General features: G+C 44.2%; 1 protein-coding gene across 3 annotated transcripts in view; it reads right to left on the bottom strand.

Annotated features, from left to right (window-relative positions):
- Positions 1–25,514, bottom strand: part of USP32 (ubiquitin specific peptidase 32) — a 142,893-nt gene that overhangs the window by 7,396 nt on the left and 109,983 nt on the right. For 2 of the 3 annotated variants that reach the window (XM_066635934.1, XM_066635935.1), the window contains exons 16-31: positions 24,828–24,945; positions 19,266–19,420; positions 17,991–18,072; positions 15,899–15,973; positions 13,498–13,636; positions 12,643–12,748; positions 11,769–11,942; positions 10,750–10,924; positions 9,723–9,874; positions 7,982–8,096; positions 7,439–7,647; positions 6,800–6,984; positions 5,833–5,919; positions 5,258–5,378; positions 4,213–4,404; positions 850–1,132 (exon numbers count right to left, since the gene is read on the bottom strand). In XM_066635934.1, the coding sequence (XP_066492031.1) occupies positions 850–1,132; positions 4,213–4,404; positions 5,258–5,378; positions 5,833–5,919; positions 6,800–6,984; positions 7,439–7,647; positions 7,982–8,096; positions 9,723–9,874; positions 10,750–10,924; positions 11,769–11,942; positions 12,643–12,748; positions 13,498–13,636; positions 15,899–15,973; positions 17,991–18,072; positions 19,266–19,420; positions 24,828–24,945 (2,368 nt within the window). Of the gene's footprint in view, positions 1–849; positions 1,133–4,212; positions 4,405–5,257; positions 5,379–5,832; positions 5,920–6,799; positions 6,985–7,438; positions 7,648–7,981; positions 8,097–9,722; positions 9,875–10,749; positions 10,925–11,768; positions 11,943–12,642; positions 12,749–13,497; positions 13,637–15,898; positions 15,974–17,990; positions 18,073–19,265; positions 19,421–24,785; positions 24,946–25,514 lie in introns of all 3 variants that reach the window. The other variant, XM_066635933.1, reaches the window with a different exon arrangement.

Raw genomic sequence — 25,514 nt, 5'->3', positions numbered from 1 at the left:
TCTAACCTCAGGAAAGAACACAGAGCCAGGTAGTGTTTCTAGTTCTTGGGCAATATGACTAGTATTTCTACACAGTGCTCCAAGCTTCTTGTACTCCTGACACCCTATAACAGGGGTGTTCAAAGTTTTTGGCAGGGGGGCCATATCATCTCTCTGACACTGTGTCGGGGGCCGGGGGGGGGGGAAAGAATTAATTTACATTTAAAAATTGAATGAATTTACATAAGTTTACATAAATGAACATATTAAAGATGAACTTATATGAATGAATGAAGGTCTTGCAATAGCTGGATGAATGAATGAAGGTCTTGCAATAGCTGCAAGGCCAGCCTTTCCTTCACTGCCACTGCTGCGTCACAGATGTGAAACAGCAGGCAGTGGAGGAAACCCTCATCCCACAGCTCACGCAAGAGGTCAAACAGTCGCCCTCATGCTGAGAGCAGTTGCGTCGGGCCAGTGCAGGCTCCAACAAATCTCTGGAGGGCCAGAGGCTCATTGGAGACTGGGGGCTCTCTGAGGGCCACATTGGGAGTCCTCGAGGGCTGCAAGTGGCCCCAGGGCTGGGGTTTGGGCACCCCTGCCCTATAAAGTAGGTCACTGCCATTATCCACATACTGAAGAATGGAAAGGGGGTGCTGAGACTAAGAGTACACCCAAAATGAAATAAGGCAAAGACAAGAGTCAAACAAGTGTGGTCTCTTTGCCAGTGTGCCAAGGCAGGGATGGAGGAGGAAGAGATGAGGGAAGACACTTTTTAAACATTTAAAGACAAGACCGCCTGCCCCCCTGAAGCAGGGCTTGTGCCCAGGGGCCTCCTCCAAGCTGGTGCCAAAATGGATCTTCCCCTACCTTTGATATTATTTAAGACAGCAGAAACACTGAGTGAGGAGGGGCTCCTGGTCAGCACGTCGCCCTCCCCAACCACACTTGCATTTGGGGCCTCCGTTTTCCGACACTCCTCTTGCAGACTTTGTGGCTCGGAAAGGTCATCCACCTGGCTTGGCGGCCAGAAGCTTGGGTCTCTTGGCACCAGAAAGGCACTCGGGTCAAAAGTCTCACGAGGGAACTTGACAATTTTCTGGGATTTTATCCAGCGGCCATTGACAAACTGGAAGCGTTTCAAGTGGATTATCTAGGGTGAGATTCGTGAAAAGGGGAACTGGTTATTTGTTTTCTTTCTTAAAAATACAATATAATGTGTTTCATTCACTGCTTTTTTACAGGCAGGAAACAGAAGTTGAGAGAACCTGGCCACTAGGGTCGAACTGGCAGTTTAAACACCTGAACTCTACAATATCACTCCAGTTGATCTGATCTCATTCATACCTGCAAAACATCAGACGTGTGGAGCAAGCAAAGATACTTAGTGTATGACACTGGTGGAGACACTGGTTCATGCAATCAAGAATCAGAGGGTCAGGGCCCTTTAACTTGAGATAAGAACCCTAGTCAATACAAAAAAGAACTTCCAGAACACTGATACCATATTCTTCCTTTCAAGTCGGACTCTGTCCACGGGACAGGCCCATAACTCAGTGACAGAGCGCCTGTTTTGTGCGCACAAGATCCCATGGTCAATTCCAGGCATCTCCTGGAGAAAAGATCTCTAGTAGCAGGGCTAGGAAAGGAAAGTCTTGCCTAAAATGCTACCAGTCCAAGTAGAAAATTCAGGGCTAAATGGACCAGAGCTTTCGTAGTATAAAACTGCCATAGCTGAGAGGCAGGACACATGCTCTGAGTGCAGAAGGTTGAGAAGTCTGCAACTGCTTAGTCTACACTTCTGCTATATTCTTTACTCTATACTCCCGTTCACCAACTGTTTGGTCCACCAAGTTCCACTACCCACAGCAGAATGGTAGAGCGCAAGCATTGCACGCAAGAGATTCCAGGTTCCACCCCGGCACCTGCAGTTAGAAGAATCAGATAACAGGTGATGAGCCCTCTCCCTGTGACCTGCAGAGTCACTGACTGTCAGCAGGCCTCACTGGACTAGGACTGCAACCCTGTCCACATATTCCAGGGAGTAAGCCCAACTGAACACAGTGGGACTTGCTTCTGAGTAGACATGTGAACATAAGAACAGCCCCACTGGATCAGGCCATAGGCCCATCTAGTCCAGCTTCCTGTATCTCACAGCGGCCCACCAAATGCCCCAGGGAGCACACCAGATAACAAGAGACCTCATCCTGGTGCCCTCCCTTGCATCTGGCATTCTGACTTAACCCATTTCTAAAATCAGGAGGTTGCGCATACACATCATGGCTTGTACCCCATACTGGATTTTTCCTCCAGAAACTTGTCCAATCCCCTTTTAAAGGTGTCTAGGCTAGACGCCAGCACCACATCCTGTGGCAAGGAGTTCTACAGACCAACCACACGCTGAGTAAAGAAATATTTTCTTTTGTCTGTCCTAACTCTCCCAACACTCAACTTTAGTGGATGTCCCCTGGTTCTGGTATTATGTGAGAGTGTAAAGAGCATCTCCCTATCCACTCTGTCCATCCCCTGCATAATTTTGTATGTCTCAATTATGTCCCCCCTCAGGCGTCTCTTTTCTAGGCTGAAGAGGCCCAAACGCCGTAGCCTTTCCTCATAAGGAAGGTGCCCCAGCCCCGTAATCATCTTAGTCGCTCTCTTTTGCACCTTTTCCATTTCCACTATGTCTTTTTTGAGATGCGGCGACCAGAACTGGACACAATACTCCAGGTGTGGCCTTACCATCAATTTGTACAACGGCATTATAATACTAACCGTTTTGTTCTCAATACCCTTCCTAATGATCCCAAGCATAGAATTGGCCTTCTTCACTGCCGCCGCACATTGGGTCGACACTTTCATCGACCTGTCCACCACCACCCCAAGATCTCTCTCCTGATCTGTCACAGACAGCTCAGAACCCATCAGCCTATATCTAAAGTTTTGATTTTTTGCCCCAATGTGCATGACTTTACACTTACTGACATTGAAGCGCATCTGCCATTTTGCTGCCCATTCTGGAGAGATCCTTCTGGAGCTCCTCACAATCACTTCTGGTCTTCACCACTCAGAAAAGTTTGGTGTCGTCTGCAAACTTAGCCACCTCACTGCTCAACCCTGTCTCCAGGTCATTTATGAAGAGGTTGAAAAGCACCGGTCCCAGGACAGATCCTTGGGGCACACCGCTTTTCACCTCTCTCCATTGTGAAAATTGCCCATTGACACCCACTCTCTGCTTCCTGGCCTCCAACTAGTTCTCAATCCATGAGAGGACCTGTCCTCTAATTCCCTGACTGTGGAGTTTTTTCAGTAGCCTTTGGTGAGGGACCGTGTCAAACGCCTTCTGAAAGTCCAGATATATAATGTCCACGGGTTCTCCCACATCCACATGCCTGTTGACCTTTTCAAAGAATTCTATAAGGTTTGTGAGGCAAGACTTACCCTTACAGAAGCCATGCTGACTCTCCCTCAGCAAGGCCTGTTCGTCTATGTGTTTTGAGATCCTATCTTTGATGAGGCATTCCATTCCACCATCTTACCTGGTATGGATGTTAGGCTGACCGGCCTATAGTTTCCCGGGTCCCCCCTCTTTCCCTTTTTAAAAATAGGCGTGACATTTGCTACCCTCCAATCTTCTGGCACCGTGGCCGTTTTGAGGGACAAGTTGCATACCTTAGTCAAGAGATCTGCAACTTCATTCTTCAATTCCTTAATAATTCTTGGGTGGATGCCATCAGGGCCCGGTGACTTATTGATCTTTAATTTATCAATGAGGTCTGAAACATCTTCTCTTTTAACCTCTATCTGACTTAACTCCTCGGTTAGGAGGGGCCGTTCGGGCAGCGGTATCTGCCCGAGGTCTTCTGCCGTGAAGACAGATGCAAAGAACTCATTTAATTTCTCTGCCATCTCTAAGTCTCCTTTTATCTCCCCTTTCCCTCCCTCACCATCCAGAGGGCCAACCGCTTCTCTGGCGGGTTTCCTGCTTCTAACATATTTGAAGAAGCTTTTATTATTCCCCTTAATGTTGCTGGCCATGCGTTCCTCATAGTCTCGCTTGGCCTCCCGTATCACCTTCTTACATTTCTTTTGCCACATTTCTTGTGCTGTAAATGGACCAATGGTCTGACGTGGTATAAAGGCAGCTTCATATGACCATGTGTATTTCCGAAGCCCTGTAAAAGAGCTGCAATAAGCCAGGCCTAAAGGAGGGTAAAGGATAGCTTTAAACCGCACCAGGATAGGGGGAAGCCTCCACAAGTCCAGCTTCTTGGTTGCCAGACAGTGCATTTTGCACTTGGAGCAGTAGTACATCTCATCTTCACCCAGCTCCTCCTCATTGGTGAAGGCCCGTAAACAGTTGTCCAGGTTGATGGGCTCAGCCTGAGCACGCCGGCTTTGCTCAACGCTCTGATGCTCCTCCGCTATCTAAACGGGCGCACAAAAGAAAGCAAGAACATCTGGAACTTTTAAAAGTCGTTTCCAATAAGTTAAAAAAGTGTCATTTCCTACTGACTGAAGCTCAGAATTCTGAAATTTTTTTATCAAGAGAAAGATCTCAGCATTTCTTAAAACTTGCAGAGGCTCTGCTGCATATGTGGGTGTTGAAAGGGAACATTGACTTGCTAAAGAAGGAACTGAATGAGCGCCTAGAGAACAGTTCTGTAATACAAAACGGTGCCTCCCAGCTTTGGGTGCAGGCTACTGCCAACTACCAAATACCAAACAAAGCTCTATTGATGACTGTGGTCAGAAAAAAAAGGAGCAAGAAGATGCCTGCCCCACGTCTTGGTGCCTGCACAGAGGGCTGAGAAGGCTGTGGGCTCTTACTTGATCTCTGCTGGAGGCTTAGAAGGTCCCTTAGTTATGGTCACAACAGGTCCCCATTCCCTACTCAGGGCAGTCCCAATATTAACCAAATAAGGGGTGTTGTTGTTACCTGGTCCTCTCTTCATTCATCTTCAGACATCTCTTTGCCAATAGTTGGCAGACAGGATATTCAGCCTGATGGACCGCTGGGCCACCCTGATATGGGAACTCTTACTTAAAGGTTCCAACAGCAGTTTCAGAGAGGAGAATACTCTATATCAGGCTTCCCAAAATTACGATCACAACTATAGACTAATCCCTGAGAAGAGCAACTGGAAGTCACCCATTTATTTAAAAAAAAGCAATGGCTGAATATGGTCAGAAAGACACATATGAATTTGAACTTGATGGTTTTCTACAACTTGGTGTTTTTGTACAAACTTCTTGGTGTTTTTCTACACAGTTCTTTTACCCGTTCCTGTGATGTCTGGTAGCGGAGATGAAGTGCAGTGGGGTCCCAATCAACGGCAATGCTTGCATTCCCAATGGAAGCTCGTTCCTCTGTGCAGTCTATTTTACAGCCTCGGCAAAACCTTAAGCAGGGAATCAGGAAGAGGAAAAAGAGATGGGGTGAGAAGAGGAGGAGAGCAATTTCTTCATTGGACCAAGTACCACAAATGTGTCACCTTCCAGGAGGGCAGGAAGCTAATTTGGACACTTCAAGCAGAAGGTAACTAAACATTAGCAGCAAACAACATTCGTCATTGTAGGAGATACATGCAGGTGTGCAACATTCTGGAATGCTGAGTTTACAGTATAGATAGAAATATGAAAGCAAGCAACAGAGCTGAGGTGGTTCTTTTACAGAGCTGCTACTTTTCAAAGACACTTGGAGTGGCTCTGGCAAAGGGAGGCAGGAGAAAGAGGGAGACTGAACTCTGCTTGGAACTTTACAGAATCACACAATCCCAGTCCCAGAAAAATTTTTACCCAGCGCCTTGCCAGCCTGGGTTTTCTCACAACACAGATCCAGAAAGAGCCACTTACCTGTACCACGGACACCAAGCACAGGAGTTGCCATCCTTCTGAACCACTCGTAGGGTGAATGGATATTGATACCCCATGCTGTCATCACTAAAGAAAACCCAACATATTTTTTTTATAATTAGCAAAGTCCTTGATGGTTCTCTTTGAACGCTTTTCAACAGAATTCCCCAAGCAGTTTGTAAATGGCAAAGAAGCAACAATAAACTAAAACAGAATCATTTATCAAGCAACAGCAAACAAGTCACACTTTTTGAAAGGGCACAATAAAGGGAGGACGTGGGAGCCTCCCAAGGGAAGATGTTCACAAGCTCTGGGGTTGCAAGTGGAAAAAGCCTGGTGTCTTGCAGAGGCCAGCCTTGCCTCCACTATTTGGACGATGGATGGGACTCCATCACTTAAAGTGTCTCACAGGGGCAGAGGGTGTAACATTTAAGCCAGCCAATGGCCCAAAAGGTCAAGGGAGTTGCCAGTCAAAAAATGTCGGGAAACGCTGGAGAAGACCATAGAGATCAGTGTGCCATGAGAAGAAAAACACTGAAAATTGCTGCTTTCAAAACCGGTGAGAGTCCTGCTGTTTTTTCACCTTCTTCCAAACACCAGCACATATGAGAAAAGCCTCTGACTGAAGTTTAATGGAAAGGAAAGAAGGGGGTGGTGGAAAACATAAAAAATGGCTAGCCAGTAAGCCAAGCCAACATTTGGCAACCCCTAATAACATATATGAGGGTTTCTACCACTTCATTCTAATAAACCTGTGAGGTAGTGATCAGGTGAAGAGGATGTAACTGCTCCTAAGTGAGGGCAGAATAGAGATTTGAATTTGTCTCTCTCTGATCCAAGCTCAACACTATCCATTACACTCTTCCCATTCAGCATGCAGCTTGGTTCACTCACTCAAGGTATCCAGAGACTCAGCATTGTGGCGCCACCACCCCTCCAGCCTGAGGCACCACTGCATCCAACTCACCAGTCCTGAGCATGGTTGCTGGCTTCCTGAGGAGGGAGAGGACTGGCAAGCCGGGAAACCTGGATCCACACTGCGTCGTACAGGTCTTTCTTCCGCGTATGAACGGTGCAAGGAACAATCAGCGGCATGCCAAAGAGGCTTGGTCGATTCTTCTGAGAGGAAAGGAAGTACATTTCCGTCCGCATCTGCATGAAAAGAATTTTTAAAAATATTTTAAGGAATTATTTTAAATCATTAGGGATGATGCAGAAAGCATTCGTGATCTGAAGGGGCTTAACAAAATTAAACAAACAAAACACCTTTTTAAAGATCATTAACACCTTTTAATGATTTAACACCTTTTAAAAATCACAAACACCTTTTTAAAACTCAGAATAAGCAGGGTTTTAAACACAAATTTAATGTCACAAATTTCATAATGTCACAAGGGTACCAACTGGCGAGTGAGGAGATCAGCCGATTCAATAAAAAACCAACCAACATATTCAGAAATCACCAAAAGCTCGAGAACTGGATGGGCTCTTCCAGGCATCTATGACATAACAGAGATGGTTCCAGGCAAAAATTCCTTGTGAAGGAGTTCCACACACACCAGCTTAGTGTCCCATCAGTACATAGCGTCAACCACTCTCCACTAACCATTTTCCTGTGGACTGCAATGATGTAACCAATGAAAGGGCTATCCGAAGGCGAGGTCACGTGACCATTCACCATGCCATTGGAGAAGCCATTTTCCATCCTGCATGGCACCACCGTGTTTGGTATCCCGTTTGGGATTAGTGGCCGGGGAAGGTCGCCGTTCATCATCACACTGATCATCCCATTAGCGGATGGCCCACTGCAGAAGTCTAAACCCAAGCAGAAGCACATGGTTATGGTCTTCCATTTCCCAAGCACTGGACTAACTAGGAAGCGCTATGAGAGAGATCAGACTGCTTTAGTTCCAGGCCATATCAGAATTGTATGCACTCTTGTGACTTTGTGGTGGTGCCTCCCCAAACACAATGAAATTTCACATGGAGGTAACCCACATTTTGCAATAAGAAAAGTTCCATTCTACATTATCCATTCTACATTCCATTCTATATTATACAGCACTAAGTTCTGCAGCAGCAGCTGCTAATAATTAGATCTCCTGAATTCTACTAGACGGAGGCAGGGAAAACCAATCATTCCATCTACCTGTTTGCACAGGACTCGGAGTAGCTGACGTTGGAGATCCAGGGATGGGCACCTCAAATGCACACAATGACCAATTCCCCAAGAGCCGGACTTTCTGGTTGTCTTGAGGAAAGTTCTTTTGAAAACAGAAAAGGAAAGATCAGTCATGGAGCCTTTACATTCTGCCTTTTTCATTCTACTGCCTTCATCAACACTAGATCATCTAGATCTAGTGATCAACACTAGATCATCACATGCATCAACTGGAGGCTATAATCACTCTGAAAGCCAGTAGGCTTTTATGATTAGCAAGGGGTCAAACCAATTTGAATTCAACCCCCCAAAACCAGTTCAGAGACACTCTCAGTAAACCAGAACTGATTCCAAACCAAAAATCACTTGGTCGCCTGGACCCAGAACCAAAAAGCAAATAGCTCAGTGGTCAGGCCCTTAGCTGTATGATGAATATTTTATTTTCCTGCTTTTTTACTCTGTCATCCATGTTCTTAAAAACTGTTAAAAATGTCAAACAGTTAAAAAAAAAAAGACACTTTTTCTCAGACTGAACAGTTATGGTTGTATTCCTTTTAAAGAGCTGCACCGCAAGCAAAAGACTTTACTATCACTCTACATGAAATGGATCTAAAGAACCTCCTTTACTGTTTGAAGCCATTCTCATATCACTTTTTAAAGTTAGTGCCTGAACCAGAACCAAACTGGAGTGTGTAAAGAATATGGATGAATCTGAACCGAACCCCAAATTTGTTCTGGTTAAAGTCCTTGAGAGGGCCATGATTCAGGGGACTGTATAAGTTAGTTCTGTGTGCACTGTGCGGTTGGGGGGGGGGGAGAAGCTTCTGAATCCAACCCTTCCAGTCCATGTCTGTCATACCCAACAGCAGTCTTGGGCACTTGCTTCAAAGCACAGGGGAAAGTCAAAAGCGGTTTCCAGTGTACCAGGGGAAAAAGGTGAGGTCACTATTGTGCACATGCCTGGAAACCACAGAAATGTACAGAACAGAAAGGATCATGAGAACTCAGGATCCATCGTCCAGTAGTCTGTTTTCCAACACCAGCTAGCCGAATGCATTACAGGAGCTCACAATCAGGTCATTAATAGCATACTGTGCTTACTCTCCAACAACCGGTATTCAAAAATATATTGCTTCTGACTGGGAGGTGCCATCTTGCTAGCATGACTAACCATTACTGACAGATTCAACTATCCTATTTTTTAATTAACTGGACTTTATCTGGCATGGTAACGACCTGGGTGGTGATGGTGTTGCTAGTTATTTTGGTAGGTTAGTGTGAGATTAAAGGTAGGTTACTTGCGCAAATTCTACTTTCCGTAGAATCTCCTCACAGCCCCTCATTTAGAGGAGTAAAACTTTGCTATTCCCTCTTATGCACAGTCTGTCATTGAGGCATGGGCAGAGAACCTCTAAATCTATACCTGTGGTTTTATTGTTTTATTTAAACTGTACCTGTGCATGTGTCACACACCAAATCTAAAATCAGGGACCACCCTCCTTATTCCTCTTACCCTTTTTATCAGGTTTGCAACTCTAGAAACTGGCATCAAACTCAGGAATCAGTTCCAAAGTGTTTAGGGTGGCAACAACCTCCATTGCAACGTTTGCACCCTGAATGTTGCAGCATATCAAAGATCAACTCAATGTTCATAGGCCAGTTTGTCTTGAGGGGCCAATGACTTAATGCCCTGTTTTGTAAATAAAAACAGCACTGAGAGCATCTGTACCTTTATGTTTGAGTTGTGCACTTCTGCAAGGAGGATTTGCTCTGGCTTTAGTGAGCAAAGGTCACTCAGTTGTTTTTTCAAGCCCATGTATTTCTCGTCCATATTCAGCCTCAGCCCGTATCGAACAGGGGTAGTACCATCTAACTTTATTACTTGAAGAGCAAAAGAAAAAAAGAAGAATCAGCTTAACAAAATGGGACTAGATTTATCATTTCTGCAAGATTAGCTGGTGGCTGTTTTTTGTCTATTAAAGTATAAGACATTATTCCATTCCAGAATCCTTGATGCCCAGAATCTTGGATACGCTTGGATGAATCTTTTTCATCTTTCATCTGAGTTTAAAATCCTTTTCTTAGCTATACGGCCACAGGTAAAAGCACACACACAAAAGAAAACAAAATGATTTTTTTCAAGATCTGCTCTCATAGTTCTCCCCAGGCCAAGAATTCAACTGTTTGAAGTTGGCTCTATTGCTCGGTTTCACATTCAGGGAACGGAAGCAAATGCCGAACAAAATTTGAAGGTGTTCTTTTCAGATACTGTAGGGAAAGAGTTTCTTAGATTTTAACCAAACCGGCACATCAACAGCTATCATGTCTTTTTTCTTCCAAAATGCAACAGTACATGTCAGGTTCCTCATCTTCAAGAGAGAAATCTTTCCTAGCCCTTGTACATGGACTGAACTGGGGTCTTCCACATACAAAGCACGTGTTCGACCATGAGCTATACCCCTTCTAAATATTAATATGCATCTGTGGAAGTTACTTCATGCAGATCATTAGTCCACCAAGCCTAGTATTGTTCTCTCTCAGCCCTGCTACCTTACGATTGTTATTTATCATTGCCAATTGTTTTCTGATGTGTATGCAATGTTATAAGAACAGCACTGGCTGTGCCTGGAACCTTTCTCTCTAACTGATGTGATTCAAAAGGAAAGAGGGACTGATGGGGGGGAGGGAGAGAAAATAATATTTTCAATGCAACCAAGGGAAAAAAAAAGAAACTCAGCACTGCTCTTATTACTCACCATTAATTTCTACATGCATGTAACTGTCCATTGGAAGGGGCAAAGATAAAAAGTTAAAAGGGTCGAAACGAACACTGATGTGCCCACAAGTTTTGCATTTCACTTGGGATCGCAGCTGCCCGTGGAACAAGTCCACCACAATCGAGCGGTTCCTCCTCAGGTGATTTTCCCAGGCCTGGAAAAAAAAAGGGTCAGGGGATAGAGAATAAAATCCTTGCAGAAACGTGAATGTCTAAGTGGAAGAAACTAAAAGCTCTAGAAGCCAAGAACAGGCAACAACACAAGCAAGGTGCTCTGCTCCCAGATCCATAGCAACCTTTGCCTGTTTACCCACTCATGCAAAGCACCAGACATGCAGTTATTTCATGAGAAATTACATCCACGAGTTTCAACTATGAGAAATTTGCAACCATGAATTCACTCCAGTTTGGAGATTTATCTGTGGAAAAGATACTATCTTTGCTAGTCTCCCCCTCCCATGCTGTCAATCACTCTTCAGCTGTCTTCCTTGTATCTGCATGTGTCCAGCAGCACTTGCCTGATTAATTGGTGAGACTTCCTTTTGGGGGTTTGTCCTTCTGAGGCAGTAAACTTTCTGGTCCCGTAAAACCTCCCCTGGAGACAGTGTAGGATGCTGAGGGGCAGACTTCAAGCTCAGTGAGTGGGCATATGCTGGGTACCAAGAGACCATTAAGTGCTGGCTTAAGTCTAGCATCAGCACTGCCATCTTGGTCTCAATGCCATGTGAGAATGTTTCAGAGCATATTTGGCAGCACCCTCTTGCTGGCCCTCACAGAGTCCACCTTCACACTCCTTCTCCCAATTAGTTAAGGGGATCTTCTTGCAGAGCCCAAAGACCCTGGAGCCAAGCCCTGTTTCACTCCACCGGCACTAGTGCTTTGAGAAACCCTCCAGGTAAAAGAGCTGCAGCTCTAGCAGAATCCCAAAACGGTGCAAAAAAAACCAAGAATGGGGGCAAGGGGAGAGATGTGGAGAAGTGTAGCTCAGGAGACACATACCTCTGCCGCTACTTCCCAATCTGGGCGACCGTCGCTGTCTTTTAGTTCTACATATGGTTTATCATGAACTCTATTCAGATCCTCATGGAGACCATCCAGAAGGAAAGCCAGGAGCTCCTGTGAGTCTTGCTGCTGGAAGCCATTAAATCTGGGAGCATATTTAGCTATCATCCACTGCAACGAAGGAAAAAAATCAACCCCTGTCAAGTCTATCAATGGTTACTTGTATCGTAACAGTGACATGCCACCTTTGAGTGCAGAGACAGCTTGCTCCTGAATGTCAGCTGCAGGGGGGCACAAGTGGGAGAGGGGTCTGTCTTCATGCCCTGCCTGTGGCCTTCCCAGAGGCATTTGGTTGGCTGCTGTGGGAAACAGGATGCTGAACTAGACAGCCTTTTGTTTGATGGGCTTAACAGTAATAAATGTGGGCTTTAAGCCATAACTCAATTACGATAAATGAAGCATCTGCCTCCAATACATAAAGGCAAAAGGAGCAACATAGACCATACCACTTCAGACTGCTGGTATGGGCTAGCATCCTCTTATGTTCCCCGTATAAAAAAAGCTAGCAGGTCAGGGAACCAGCTAGTGAGTAGAATTTAAGTGTTAATCTTCTGCATGTAGCAAGTTATGTCTCACCCCCCCCCACCCCGACCACAGAATGGACTGGTTTTTAATCTGAAGTGATAAAGTCTAGGAAAGACTATCCTACGTTCCTTTTTTCTCCATGTGTGAATTGGCCGGCACTTAAGTATTTTTGAAATGCTTTGAAAGTTGCATGACAAAGCTAACATTTCAATTAATGTGAACAACTGCTTTTAGCACTCATCTTATAATTAGCAGCATGCGACTAAGATGCACTGTTAACGCTCACCCGTAATTTTAAGGGAGCAATGTTCTTCTGAGTTCCACTCCACAACTCTTGAATCAAATCCCCATAGCATTTGGCCATATGTCCCTTCATTCCTATTGGATTCGTTCTGGAATTGATAACAAAAGTTACTCAGTCAATTAGCCATTTGTCACTTAAGACACCAAGAGCTGATCCACACACGACACAGAATGAGGTGGCAGAGTTCTGGAGCATGCCACATTGCACTTCTAGAGAGAGTGCACATGTATGATTCTTTAAAACACTTCCCTACATAATATGTTTCTTGCATGTAGAAAATTAGCACACTAGGGAGAGGGATACACTAAACTATCTCACCAGTGAGCTAGTTTTCTACACACAGCAAGGTATTTTTAAATACACACAAATGAGGTGAATGGAGGATTTTAAAAACCCACCTGCAAGTGGTACAATCCAGAATTCTAACACTTCAGCCTAGCTCAATATTGCCTACTCTGATTGCAAGTCTCTCTCCTGGGTTTCAAATAGGGATCTTTTTCAGCTTTCCTTGGAAATGCTAGGGATTAAACTTGGGATTTTCTGCAAAATTCTATCACTAAGCTATGGCCCCTCTCTAACAGCATATGAAGGCAACCTATATATGTTGTTCTACAGTCCATGCAGTGGGTCAAGCAGCAAAGGACAGAGAGCCTTCTATGGTCAATGTGCTTATTTACAGCACTTCTACGTACAGCACTTTCAGTATAATATACCCTGTGGTGATTTCTCTCTTTCTCTCTTTCCTTTTTTTCCAGGATACTCTTGCTTAAAGAATGCCTTTTTAAAAAAAATAACACTCTAATCCTCATAGTCTATGAAGCACCCTGAGAGAATTACCTGTTGAGCTCATACAGGTGCCTGCCCGAGATGAAATACTGTGTGAGAGGCTGTGTGTTACTGACACACTGGATACTGGAATTCATGAAGCAGGTGTTTCCCAGGTTGCTCAAGCCAGTGGCCCCCTTTTCCGTAGGAACTGGAAAGGGCAAAATGTGGGGAACACAAGGGTACATTTTGCCAAAACAACAGAAATGGGGGAGGGGGAGAGAAACAATATAAGAGAGGAAAGCAGCCAAGGATGGTCATTACTACAGCTTTCTGTTCTTTGGTCTGCCATTGTCACACTTCAGTTCCCTCATCTATAGCCAGCATTCTGCAACCAGAACTTTTCATCTTGCTCTAGCCACCTGACATCTCTGCTTAAACCTGAGCTCTGACCTCCCATCTGTAGCACTGTGCAGTTTCTCACCCGTACTTTCAATACCGACCACAGTCCTGCCCTGCCCAGCTCTCTGCTCTTATAACCCAATACCTCTCCTGCTTGTGAGCTTCACTTGTTTGGCTCCACCATCTTCTGTCATCCTAAGGTCTTACTCTATAAAAGTCTCTAGTGCTGTCTCCACTGTCACCCTCTACACCCAGAACCGCCTCCCAGAATGCCACCGCCCTTACTTCCTTTTAAACTCTCCTCCAAAAACACACTAGACCAGGGGTGTCCAAAGTTTTTGGCAGGAGGGCCACATCGTCTCTCTGACACTGTGTCGGGGGCCAGGGGGAAAAAAGAATTAATTTACATTTAAAATTTGAATAAATTTACATAAGTTTTACATAAATGAATATATTAAAGATGAACTTATATGAATGAATGAAGGTCTTACAATAGCTCAAGGCCTATAAAAGGCCTTGCACAAAGCAAGGCTTGCCTTTCCTTTGCTGCCACTGCTGCATCACAGATGTGAAACAGCAAGCAATGGAGGGAGCCCTCATACCACAGCTCATGCGAAAGGTCGAACAGTTGGCCGTCATGCTGAGAGCAGTTGCATCGGGCCAGTGTGGGCTCCAACAAATCTCAGGAGGGCCAGTGGCTCATTAGAGACTGGGGGCTCCCTGAGGGCCGCATTGAGAGGCCTCGAGGGCCACAAGTGGCCCCCGGGCCGGGGTTTGGGCACCCCTGCACTAGACCAAGCCCCTCATCCCCATCCTTACACTATAAACTAAGGCTAAGTAAATGTACATAACCAGCATGTATTCTTCCCCAGTCTGTCTTTCCTGCATCCAATTCCCTCCCTTTCCTCTGTTATCTCCCTTGTGTTTCTTTTAGACCAGCTGCCTCCAAATCGCGACCTGCGGGCTGGATCCAGCATGCCAAAATTACCCACCCAGTGCCGGCAGAGGCTTTCCACTCCATGCTGCAGCCCCCACGTTTCACTGCTGTTCTCACACCAGGCCACCGCTTCTGCTGCTCATCAACCCAGCAGGCTCTGTGCCCGATTTCTGAGCTGAAGTGGCTGCCCAGCACAAGTTTCTGAGGAAATCGGCAGTGAAGCATGGGGGCTGCAGCATGCAATGGAAAGCCTCTGCCAGCGCCATGCCCAAATGGGTAATTTTGGCATGCCGGATTGCGATTTGGAGACTGCTGTCTTAGACTGTGAGCCCCTTGGACAGGGACCTGTCTCCACACTCATTGTAAAGCACTATGTACACAGATAGAACAACAACAACGATGGTAATGATGAACAGCCACCCCGGGGTTACACAGAAAGTGCCCCTGTACTGAAATTTGAAAAGCCTCTCCTGCTTTGGGAAGGATTCTCCACACCAGAAAGAACAAGGTTATTGCGTTCAACACATGTGGGCAAAGTTGTCAGAAAAGATGTGTTCCATAGTCCCATTCATGCAAGTGCACACACAACTCTTTCTGCAAGTGCATACATGCACGGCCTACTTACCAGGGTGGCACATGGTATGCATCAGGGAGGGGGCTAGCACAGCCATGTGAACTTGCATACAGTGACTTGGTTTCAGTCTGCACTTAGACGCTCATGTATATTTAAACCAACTCCCATTAACTGTATCCAGTCTTTTATATTAAAAAGGCTATAACCCACCAACACTCCTGATCAAACAATTTGACTTGGTTTATACAAATATCAAAATTATGTTGTATAGCCCCAAGAGTAAGAATGGACTCTACCATGCCAGGTTGCAGATAGGGGCTGACATTTTTGAACACGCTTCCATATTTTAAGTTCTAGCAAGTAAAACACACACATACACACAGTATGTTCATCAGGAAGCAGGCTAGTCTCCCTGATATGCTAGCTTTCTGCTTACAAGGAGTGATGCTTTTTTAAGGGGCAAGTCTTCAGAAACATTTGTAGCCTGAAGCCATTTGATCTATTTCATTGTACAGTTAAGCAGTTTTCATTACCAATTTGCAGAATTGCAACACACTTACCCTTATGTCTGTCTATTTTACTGCTGTTTGCTATAAAGGACATCTCTTCCGGCCAGCTCATATCTTTGTTCCGAACTGGATAAAATACAAAGAGCAAAGTTTAGTTGATACAGATGCCACCAAACTGATGCTGCAGTTTATACAATAATGCCCAGTTGGAAACATTTCTAGAAAGAGAAAGTATCTCTACAAATCCTCATTTACAGAAGCTTTAAGGGACTCAAATGAACAGATCCTAGACAGGGGACAGGAAATTCTCAAACTTTCATGAGTGAGAATGTTTCCAAACCAGAGCACAATTCCAATATGAGTCAGTTGAATTCGTATTTCCTAACATTCTGGAAAGGTTACAGCATCCTTGCATGTACAAGGAATATGGAACTAGATGATAAACACTCCAAGGAATCAAAAAGAAATTAATATCACAGTTAAACACTCCAGCACCAACTGAGACTTCACAGAAGCTTGTTGCAGGACTTAAGGTTTTCAAGTCAAGGCTAGCTTCACAGACAGCACAACTGGCTGGAGGGCAGAAAATGAGAAGGGAAGGGGCTTATTCATGACTCCTTCCTAGTCTTTCAGACCCTTTTTCCATGTTACCCACACAGTTTCACTACTGTGTGCTCCCTTAGCCAGACAGGCCATTGCAAGCTCCGTTTCAAGCGGCTTGCCTCATATGAGGCAGATCATGGTTCCATCTAGCCCAGTTCTGCCAACACTGACTGGCTGCAGAGACAAGCCTTTCCCAGCCCTGTTGCACAAATTCCCTCTCAACTGGAGGATGCTAGGGATTGAAACTGGGACATTTTGCATGCAAAGTATGTGCTCTACCACACAACTATGGATACACCTTAACCTCTTGATTCATAACCCCTTCTTAGTCTCTTTCTTCCCTAACTGAGAAACAAATTTCCAAAGGGGCAACCATTGTAGCTTGCTAGTCTTTAAGGTGCCACTAGACTCTGTCGTTTTGGCTTTTGTGGACAGGAGCTCAGATGCAAAAGGGGGGTGAATAGGGATGGAAATGTTCTTACAAAAAGAAGGCTCAGAAATTTAAGAGAGAGGTGTGCCTCACTGCTGTGCAAATGAAAATCCAGTAACAGTGGATTAACTCTCAACAGCTAATGAATTGGCAAAGCAAGGTGACTAGTGAATAACTATCTCAGGACAATTCTTTTCTGCTAGCCACCCCAGGCTCTATTGAGCCCTAGGCTGACAATATTGATTCAGTTTCTGAATCCCAACTCAGAAACTTCACCATGAAGTCTCCTTTTTGAAATCCTTTTGCTGAAACGTGGCAATCTTTATGCACAGCAAAGCAATGGTCTCTGAGTTAGGTGTTTAGGGTCACTTACAGTCCAATCCTAACCATCTCTAACTCTTTTTGAGTGGAACTTGTCTTTCTTTTGAGCTCTGCATAGTGATGGGACATACCTATTTCTTGGATTGCTCAACTTTCGGAGCTCCCTCTGCAACAGGCATATCCATATCAGAGACTGCGTTCGCATTAGTTATTCATTCCCTCTCTTCAGGGAACTGCAGTTCTGTATGTAGAGCTAATAAAACTCCAAAGGGGAAGCTTCACCACTTCTATCAAAACACAATCCCCCAGTTTCTTTGGGGGAAGCCGTGTCAATTAAAATGGTACAAAACCAATTCACGTTTGTAAGTATAGATATGCTCAACATTCACACACAAACACACAGGGCATTTGCCTATCTGCCTCTCCGTGTATACTGTGCATGAGTGCATCTTTTTCATGCATCTGATGATGTGGGCTCTGACCGATGAAGTCTGTACCAAAATAAATGTGTTAAACTTTACAGTGATAACAGGTTCTGGGCCTTAAACCAAATTAGACTGTTCAGCCCTTATACCCAAGCTTAATAAACCTCTAAAATGTTGTTTTTAAAAATGAAAGAAAGGTAACTTTTTAACACACCACTGCAGAAATTTTAAAAACATACACATCTTTGAACAATAGGATTGGTTTCAACATGATTGCAAGGGAAGGAAAAATAGAAGGTCTTTAACAGCAACTAGGACATGCAATTCTCGGAGGCCAGAGGGCCAGGCACCTGGCTTCAAATACCTTCTATTATCAAGTGTTGCTCATCTTGGATATTCAGATACTCCAGCATGTGGTCCTCATCATCCAGAAGAGTAAGATAGTTCTGCAAAGAAAAATGGAGAATGCCTCTTTCATGCCAGGTCTCTTGGAAGCTTTAGAGGCATGTCCAAATGGATGTTCTGGTTAAACTAAATTTGAAAGGCAGAAAGCAATCTCTTGGGAGGCATTGGTGTGCATGTATGTAGAGAGATAAAGTGCAACATGCAAAGAGTGCTTTCTACACTAACAGGGTCACACTGTCCCTACATAGCCCACAAATCTTTGCAAGAGTCACATAGACCAGCAGGGGAACAGCATTGCTGCGCATGGATGAAGAATGGCTAATGAGAACCAGGTGTACTCTGAAGGATTTGGACCCATCACCCATAAGCAGCCCCAAGACACATCTCCTTATTCACCAATTAAGACCTCATCAGTTGGCCCTGCTTTCTGTGTCCCCCATGTGTCGGGCCTGGATAATAGTGACTCTTTGGTGATAAGGGCCACCATGTATGGCTGTGTACTGAATAAGAGTTCCACAGCTAAGGGAGTGCCATTCACATAGGAAGAAGGAGGAATGCCAGTGAACACCACTTGTGGCAGGGAGGAAGAGGCACCTTTTCCTACTGTGTGCAAAGACATCGTATGGGCAGGGGCAGCTCTCTTGGTGACAGCCTCACAATTCTAGAAACTTCCCCTAAAATGAATTCAGAAAAGCTTCCTCTTTATTGCCCTTCCCAAAAAGGTATAGGACCATCTTGTTTTTGCCAAGCATCAATTGCAATGGAATCTTCTGGGATGATTAGGTTTAGTGTTTGACATCAGACAATTCTTGGGTATATTTGGGATGCTGAAACCAAAACTGGAATTGTTTTTGCGAGATTGGCTCTAGTTTGGGGGGCATGGCATAGCCACTTATATGCTGATTCAAGCAGCTTCCTCATGAGGAAGCTATAGTGGCGGCTTCCCCACGAGGAAGCTGCATATATCAGCATATAAGTGACTATGCCATACCCCCAAAACTAGAGCCAATCAGGCAAAACCGATTCCATTTTTTGATTCAGCAACCCCAAAATATCCTAAATTCATTCAAACATCCTTGGCAACTAAAAGAAAGAGGTTTTTTTTGTAGGCCTTAGTAATCTGCCCTTCCAGACAGAGTTGTTTATGCTCCAACTTAAGTCTTCCCGCAACAGGCTGTTCTTGCAATCTTCAGGACATGCAAGCATCTGAAAGCCTTTAAAACTCTGCAGTTACCTCGCTGTAGTACAGCCACAAGCGCATATCCTCCTCTTTTATTCGCAGCCTCTGAGATAGATACTCATGGATCTCCTTGACAGTCTGCATGCGACTAAAACAGCCTGTGTAGGCCAAGACTCTCTTTAAGGGAGCATTGGGAGATGGAACATTTCCTGTGTTCACAGGGGAGCAAAAGTGTGTGTTATACATACATCAGTAAAACAGGAGGAGAAGACCTGTTCGGCAATTGGCATCATGCTGCATTTCTCACTGTGTACATATAGCTGTTCATTAGCCTTATCTGGATTTGCTGATTTACTTGGACTGATGCTGACAGTCCTTTTTCATGCAAACTTTAAGATTTTTAACCAGGAAGTGCATAGAAACTGCTGAAACACACATATCAACAGAATGTACAAATGAAAGTCTAATGTGGAGGTACCTTCGGCATTGGGTGGTATCTGCCCAATAAAGTCAAAATGACCCTCAAATCAACATTCATTGGTTGGAATCTTAGAACTGAAGCAGAAGATCCTAGATGATGCATGTTTTGCTGGGCTGTACCATTTCAGACTGGGGGGGGGGATGACAGCACTTGAATGTTCACCCTTCTCCCTTGAATGTGAGATGAAAATTTGAATGTTCACATTCACCCTTGAATGTTCACACACTCACAAATATCTCATTTATCCTTTTGCTGCCCATGTTGGGGATAACTCGTAGTCTGTATAAAAGAGACCACACAGCCCAACCAACATATTTACCTGTTGTAGTTAAATATCAGAAATGAAAAAAAAAATACTGCCAATTGATCAGTGGTAAAGGAGCATAAGGGCCATTTCAGTACCAGCTAAAGAATACATTACATAAAACTGAAAGCGAAAGCAAACCAAGAAGGATTTTATAACAAATTGGATTCCATTTATTCAATATTGGAATAAGAGATAATACTAATCATGAGGGGGATTACACATTAAGTTTATAATAAGTAGGAATGTAAACTCACAATATCTGTAATTTGTTTTCTACAAATACCTGTTGTATTTTTGCTACTAGAAAACGTAAAGTGCTCATGACACAGAAAACTAGCATGTAAAAGAGAAGGTTTTTTCTTGGCAAGCTTCTTCTCTGATGTGCTAACTTTGTATGGAGCAAGGCAAATTCCATGCAGGAAAGATCACAAACATATGACCCACATCTACATGGTAAAATGGTAAGGCCCACAAACAGATGCATCATCATGTGGAGCTTCTCCACATCTGTTTTAATTTTTAAGGCAGATGTATGCAGTTCTCAACCACAGAAACCATATCACCTGCATGCAGCCCTGTTCAGTGCAAAGACTCATCTACAGCACAGTGCTGAGCACCTATATCATTTGACATGAAGATGCTACTGTTACTACAGTGTAGCTACAGCTTCACGCCTTCTGCCCCGCCCCCACTGTCTGCTCACAAAGCAAGTCGTCATGCCTTGTGCTTTGATGCTCTGATGCCAAAAAAGTTTATGTTGATTGTTTTCAGGGTACGTTATTCCCACTGCAATTCATCTATAGGTTGGTCTGGGTGCAAAGCTGCTGGTTCCCATAACCACGTTTAAAGGGTTCAGAACTGTATGGTTCCTTCCAGTCTCCATTTTTAAGTGCAAATTCTCACTGCCTTTAACCCATGATTCATCATCATATCGGCATCAACATCAGCCACAGTTAACACTAACCAGGTTTCAATCTTAAGCATCTGGTCATGAGTAAAACCTGGTTAGCATTAACAACAGTGGACACTGGGGCAGCCACAGGAGTTAAGGATGATGAAGGGCAAAGGGGTTTCTTAAGCAAAAGAGGATAGTGAGTGATCCCCTAATAGGGAATATTAGGGGACAAACAGCATTGCACTGCACTGCCCATATGAAAAACGAGTGCTAATGAATCTCAAAGAAATTTAACCCGGCAGTATCACAAACAGAACTACTCTGCTGAAATGCTGGCAGACACATTCCATCTCAATGTCATATCCTCCAAAACAGAATATTAGAATACCAGATTCCATTCAGGTGGGGGGGGGGGGAGAATATCCACATTTGCAGTCAACGCATTTAGTTTAAGCCATATCTACCCAATGTTGCATATGCACAACAGGGACCAAATGTGTACACCTGTGGGCTGGGCAAAAATGGGCTAATTCCTAGATAATTCATTTAAAGAGATTCAGTATATCAATAGAGCCAAATGCTTTATTTCTGCAAGCACCTGCAATGACAGAGTAAAATTTAAACCACAGTCACTTTCTAAGCCTGCAAAGAAAATCTCACTTTCTTTTGTAACCTCAAGGCATCAAGCAAAGGATTATTGTTCTCCTTAAGACATACACACATAAAAAGGCAGGTTTCTGCAATTAAAAGACAAGAGGATTAAGAATAAGATTACAGCAAGAAAGCGTATTGGGAGGGGACACTGGAGATTAATCATTGATTTTAACAGTTAGTGCAGAGCAAAACAATTTCAAATCATGATCAAGTGCACTGTTTTGGCAAAAGCCCACAATTTTGAATTTGGTAATTTGAAATATTCAAGGGACAGCAGCTCCCACCTAGGGTGTTGTGCAAGATTCTGGTGATCAGTTGGCAATCAACCACACACTACAAGATCTTGGGCCTTTTTTCTTACAGGCTGGCAGAACAAGTGATAAAGAAAAAAAGGAAGACTTGGCATGAGCAAACTCTTATTAAAGGTCTGAATGACATTAGGACTTTCCTCCAAGGAGCTGACATTACCATTCTCGTATCAACAATTATTTTTAAAAAATTGGCATGTATCTAGTGGCAGCATCATGCTGGGCATAGTAAAGAGACATTATGTCAGAATGCAAAATTCATAAGGGATTATGTGCGGTCAGGGCTAACACCTGGCAAAGCAGGGGAATTGTCTGCAGTGTTGAATATCTAAAAGGCCTACCAAGTTAAGTCTGGCCCAAATCTGGCATGATCCTGAATCTACCCTTCACACTGATCAGGAGGAAAGATGAGAGTTGTGACTAAGGACTGCAGAAGCAATGCAAGGGGCATGCTGGAAAAGGAACCCACTTATTAAATGCAACATTCCACTTTGCTGCACAGTCCTTACAAAAAGCACAAGTTCACCTCACTTCCATTGTGACATAATCCCTAATCCACCCTCCAGGTAGGTCCTGTCCAGTACTGGAGAATCCACTTTACATTACAACAGAATCTGCTCAGAAGTGACAGTTCCCAGAGGTCTTAGTGGGTTAGATTTCTTTTAGATTGTGATTTAGATTTTCTTTTAGATTCTTTTAGATCATCTTTTTAGATTGTGAGCCCTTTTGGGACAGGAAGGCATTAGATATTTGATTTTCTCTGTAAACCACTTTATGAACTTTTTGTTGAAAAGCGGTATATAAATACTGTTGTTGTTGTTGTTAAATTTCTCTCCATCTCGTAAGATCTCCTCTTCTCTTTGGGACAGGTAGAAATGCCTCTTCTAAGCAGTGGTGGTCGACATTTTAAGTGCAGGAGCTCTTCGTGACACCCCCAATAGCCACCCCCATTAAACTATAATTTTAAAAACCCCTTCAAAATTCTTCATTAGAGTGTTTTCTTCTCCAGCCATAAATTTTTCCTTTGAAAATTATTACATTTCATTTAAGGATCTATCTCACTGCATTCAAAGCCAGAGTGGCTTGATATAGTTTTAAAGTACGTTTATAAAAACAGAATTAAAACAGATCCCAAATAAAAATAAACAGTAAACTAGCCTGCCTCTGCATGCCTCCTCAGAGACTCACTGTTGATATTCTTTCAAGTTAATGGCCTAGTCATTAGCATATGCCCCTAGGCAAATTTCTCAGCTTTCTCAGATACTTAATTCTCAGCTCAGAACCTTGAAAAGAAATTTCAAAAGCAGCATCTGAGTGCCCCTGTTAATGACATTACTGATGCAGCTCTAGAAGAAGTTCAGCCTTGACTACAAGATGGAAGCCTGCTGGAATGTCAGCAGTACTGGTTGCAGAGTGACAGTAACAGCTGCAATCCTAGGCACACTTAGCCGGGAGCAAATGCCTTTGAAAACAAGACAGTGATGTTGTGGATTGTAGTTTGAATTAGACAAAAAAAGAAATGTAAGAGGAAAGAGGATGCTTTAACATTTCATGACCTTTGATAAGAGTTTTGTGTTCTTGGAAGGGAACGAGCTCTCCATCACCATCCCTGCACCATCCAATTTACAAGTGGAATCATTTAGAAGCACTGTGCAAAGAAACAGAATTCAGTGGTAACTTGTAAACAGAACCTCAAGCTAAAGCGGAGCTGGTGGAGTCAGAGAAAATGGATGCCTTGTGTGGACCTCACTGCGTACAGGCTGTGCTGAGGCAGAGAGAAGGTTGAGCGTTGCCCATCATAGTGATGTACACCAACTACTCAAAAGTGGCAAAACTGGGTGTTTGAGTGTGCCAGCACATTTCGATAGTCCAAAAGGCAGTTCTGATTGGGCAACAGATGACCCTCTCCAACTGATTATTCAAAATTCTCTTCAACACTTTGCATCAGCTTTTAACTACTGACCAATGGTCAATAGCTTTTGAAAGTGCACATCTTATGTTTGGTCACAAAGGCTGAGAGGGACAAAATAAAAGGGATAGCTGAGCAAGTCAGGCTCAGGAACTTAGGCTGGTTGGTTGCTGGTGGTTACTGAGCACTGAGAAGTAATGTTGCTGGGCAGCAGAGGCAGACAACACAGGTTTTCTGATCACTGAAGAAGCTGGAGGCCAGAGAGCTCCAGGAAGTGTTCCTAGAAGCTGCTACTGAATGAACAGCCTAAAGCTGCCCACTTAACAGCAACTTGAGATGTTCCTTCAGCAGGAGCACAGGTGTCCTTCAGCCTTTGGTGTGAAGACCTGATGGAAGACTCCTGGAAAGAGCTTCCAGAGTCCTGACTCTGCCTGAGGCACGGAGTCCACTTGCTTTCCAGGAAAGCCCTCCAGTGTTTAAGTGGGACTGGGATGGAGACAATAATTGGTGGTCTGGCATTAGAACTGGCAATAATTGGAGAACTGGCATTAAAACAATGGGACATCTGAGCAAATAAAGCAATCTGATTTATTTAACTACATTTATTAGGTTCATTTTTGTTGGTTCAATTTAATCTCAGGTTGTGTGACTCCTCCTCGCCAATGGAAAGGAGGCATTGGTATGGTATGGCGGCAGCAAAAGGTGATTAGCAAAAGAGTCCAAAGAGGTGAAGGAAGGGGAGTGTTGCCTCCACCCATTATGATTAAAAGGGATTTCCTTACATGTAAAAAAGGTGGGATTTTAGAACCTGCTGTGGTGTTTAAAAGAATTGTGTGAAGAGATGAACAGATTAGCGGGGTAGGATCTGCCTGATTTGGGTGTTCAACTCTATCTCCACCCACCACATCCCCCTCACAAGTCACGTGCTGTGGCAGAAAAGCCATGGAAGTGTGGGCAGTGGGGTCGGCCTTGCTGCAGACACTATGCAGCTGCTGGGTTCTTGCTGTATTCTTACGTTACCTCTCGGCAAATGGTGAGGAAACATTCTCAGGGTCATCATACCCATGTTGACCCAGATGTTGGACTGTTGCGTCCGGGTGGCGGGTTGTTGCCTCAGGAAGAGCAGATAGCGGGGGAAGAGCTCCAGCTCAGGCCGTTGTGAGTTGCTGTTTCTAATCACCTGGGGATAGAAAGTTGGGAATTTCTTCACTTTGAAATGTATTGCAAAATTTAAGGGGGACACACACATGCATATTTCCTCAAATCCACTTGCCATGGCTGAGTACTCCCAGTCCTCTGGCAAGGACATCCTGCACCGTACAGAACCCCACTCCAGAAACCTTTTTTCTGAGAAGGTAAGAAACAGGTGAAGTCCCTTTGTGAGTAATGGAAGAGGTGCCCACTGCTTCTTACTATTTTCCACATTCTACAGAGAATGAAAAAAAGGCTCTGCCCCTTCCCCAGAGGCTATGGGGGAGGGGCAGGGGAGAGAAGAGAAATAGTGTGTCCACGCATTGCAGTTGACTAGTAAGGCAAGACGCATTTGTGGAATCCTGTATGCAAAGGGGTACCATGCACAACCACATATACCGAGTCAGAAAATTGGTCCATCTAGCTCGAAGATGGATTCCACAATTCTATGGAAGGGTTCAGGTTGGCCTTGCAGGGGCAAAGGTTCACCACACAGCATCCCCAGTTCAAAAGCTCAAAAGCTCTCCAAAAAGGGCTGGGCAAGACCTCACAGAGTTG

Source organism: Tiliqua scincoides, chromosome 8, assembly GCF_035046505.1.
Source record: "Tiliqua scincoides isolate rTilSci1 chromosome 8, rTilSci1.hap2, whole genome shotgun sequence".
Taxonomy (NCBI): domain Eukaryota; kingdom Metazoa; phylum Chordata; class Lepidosauria; order Squamata; family Scincidae; genus Tiliqua; species Tiliqua scincoides.
This window is presented reverse-complemented; position numbering and strand designations above follow the sequence as displayed.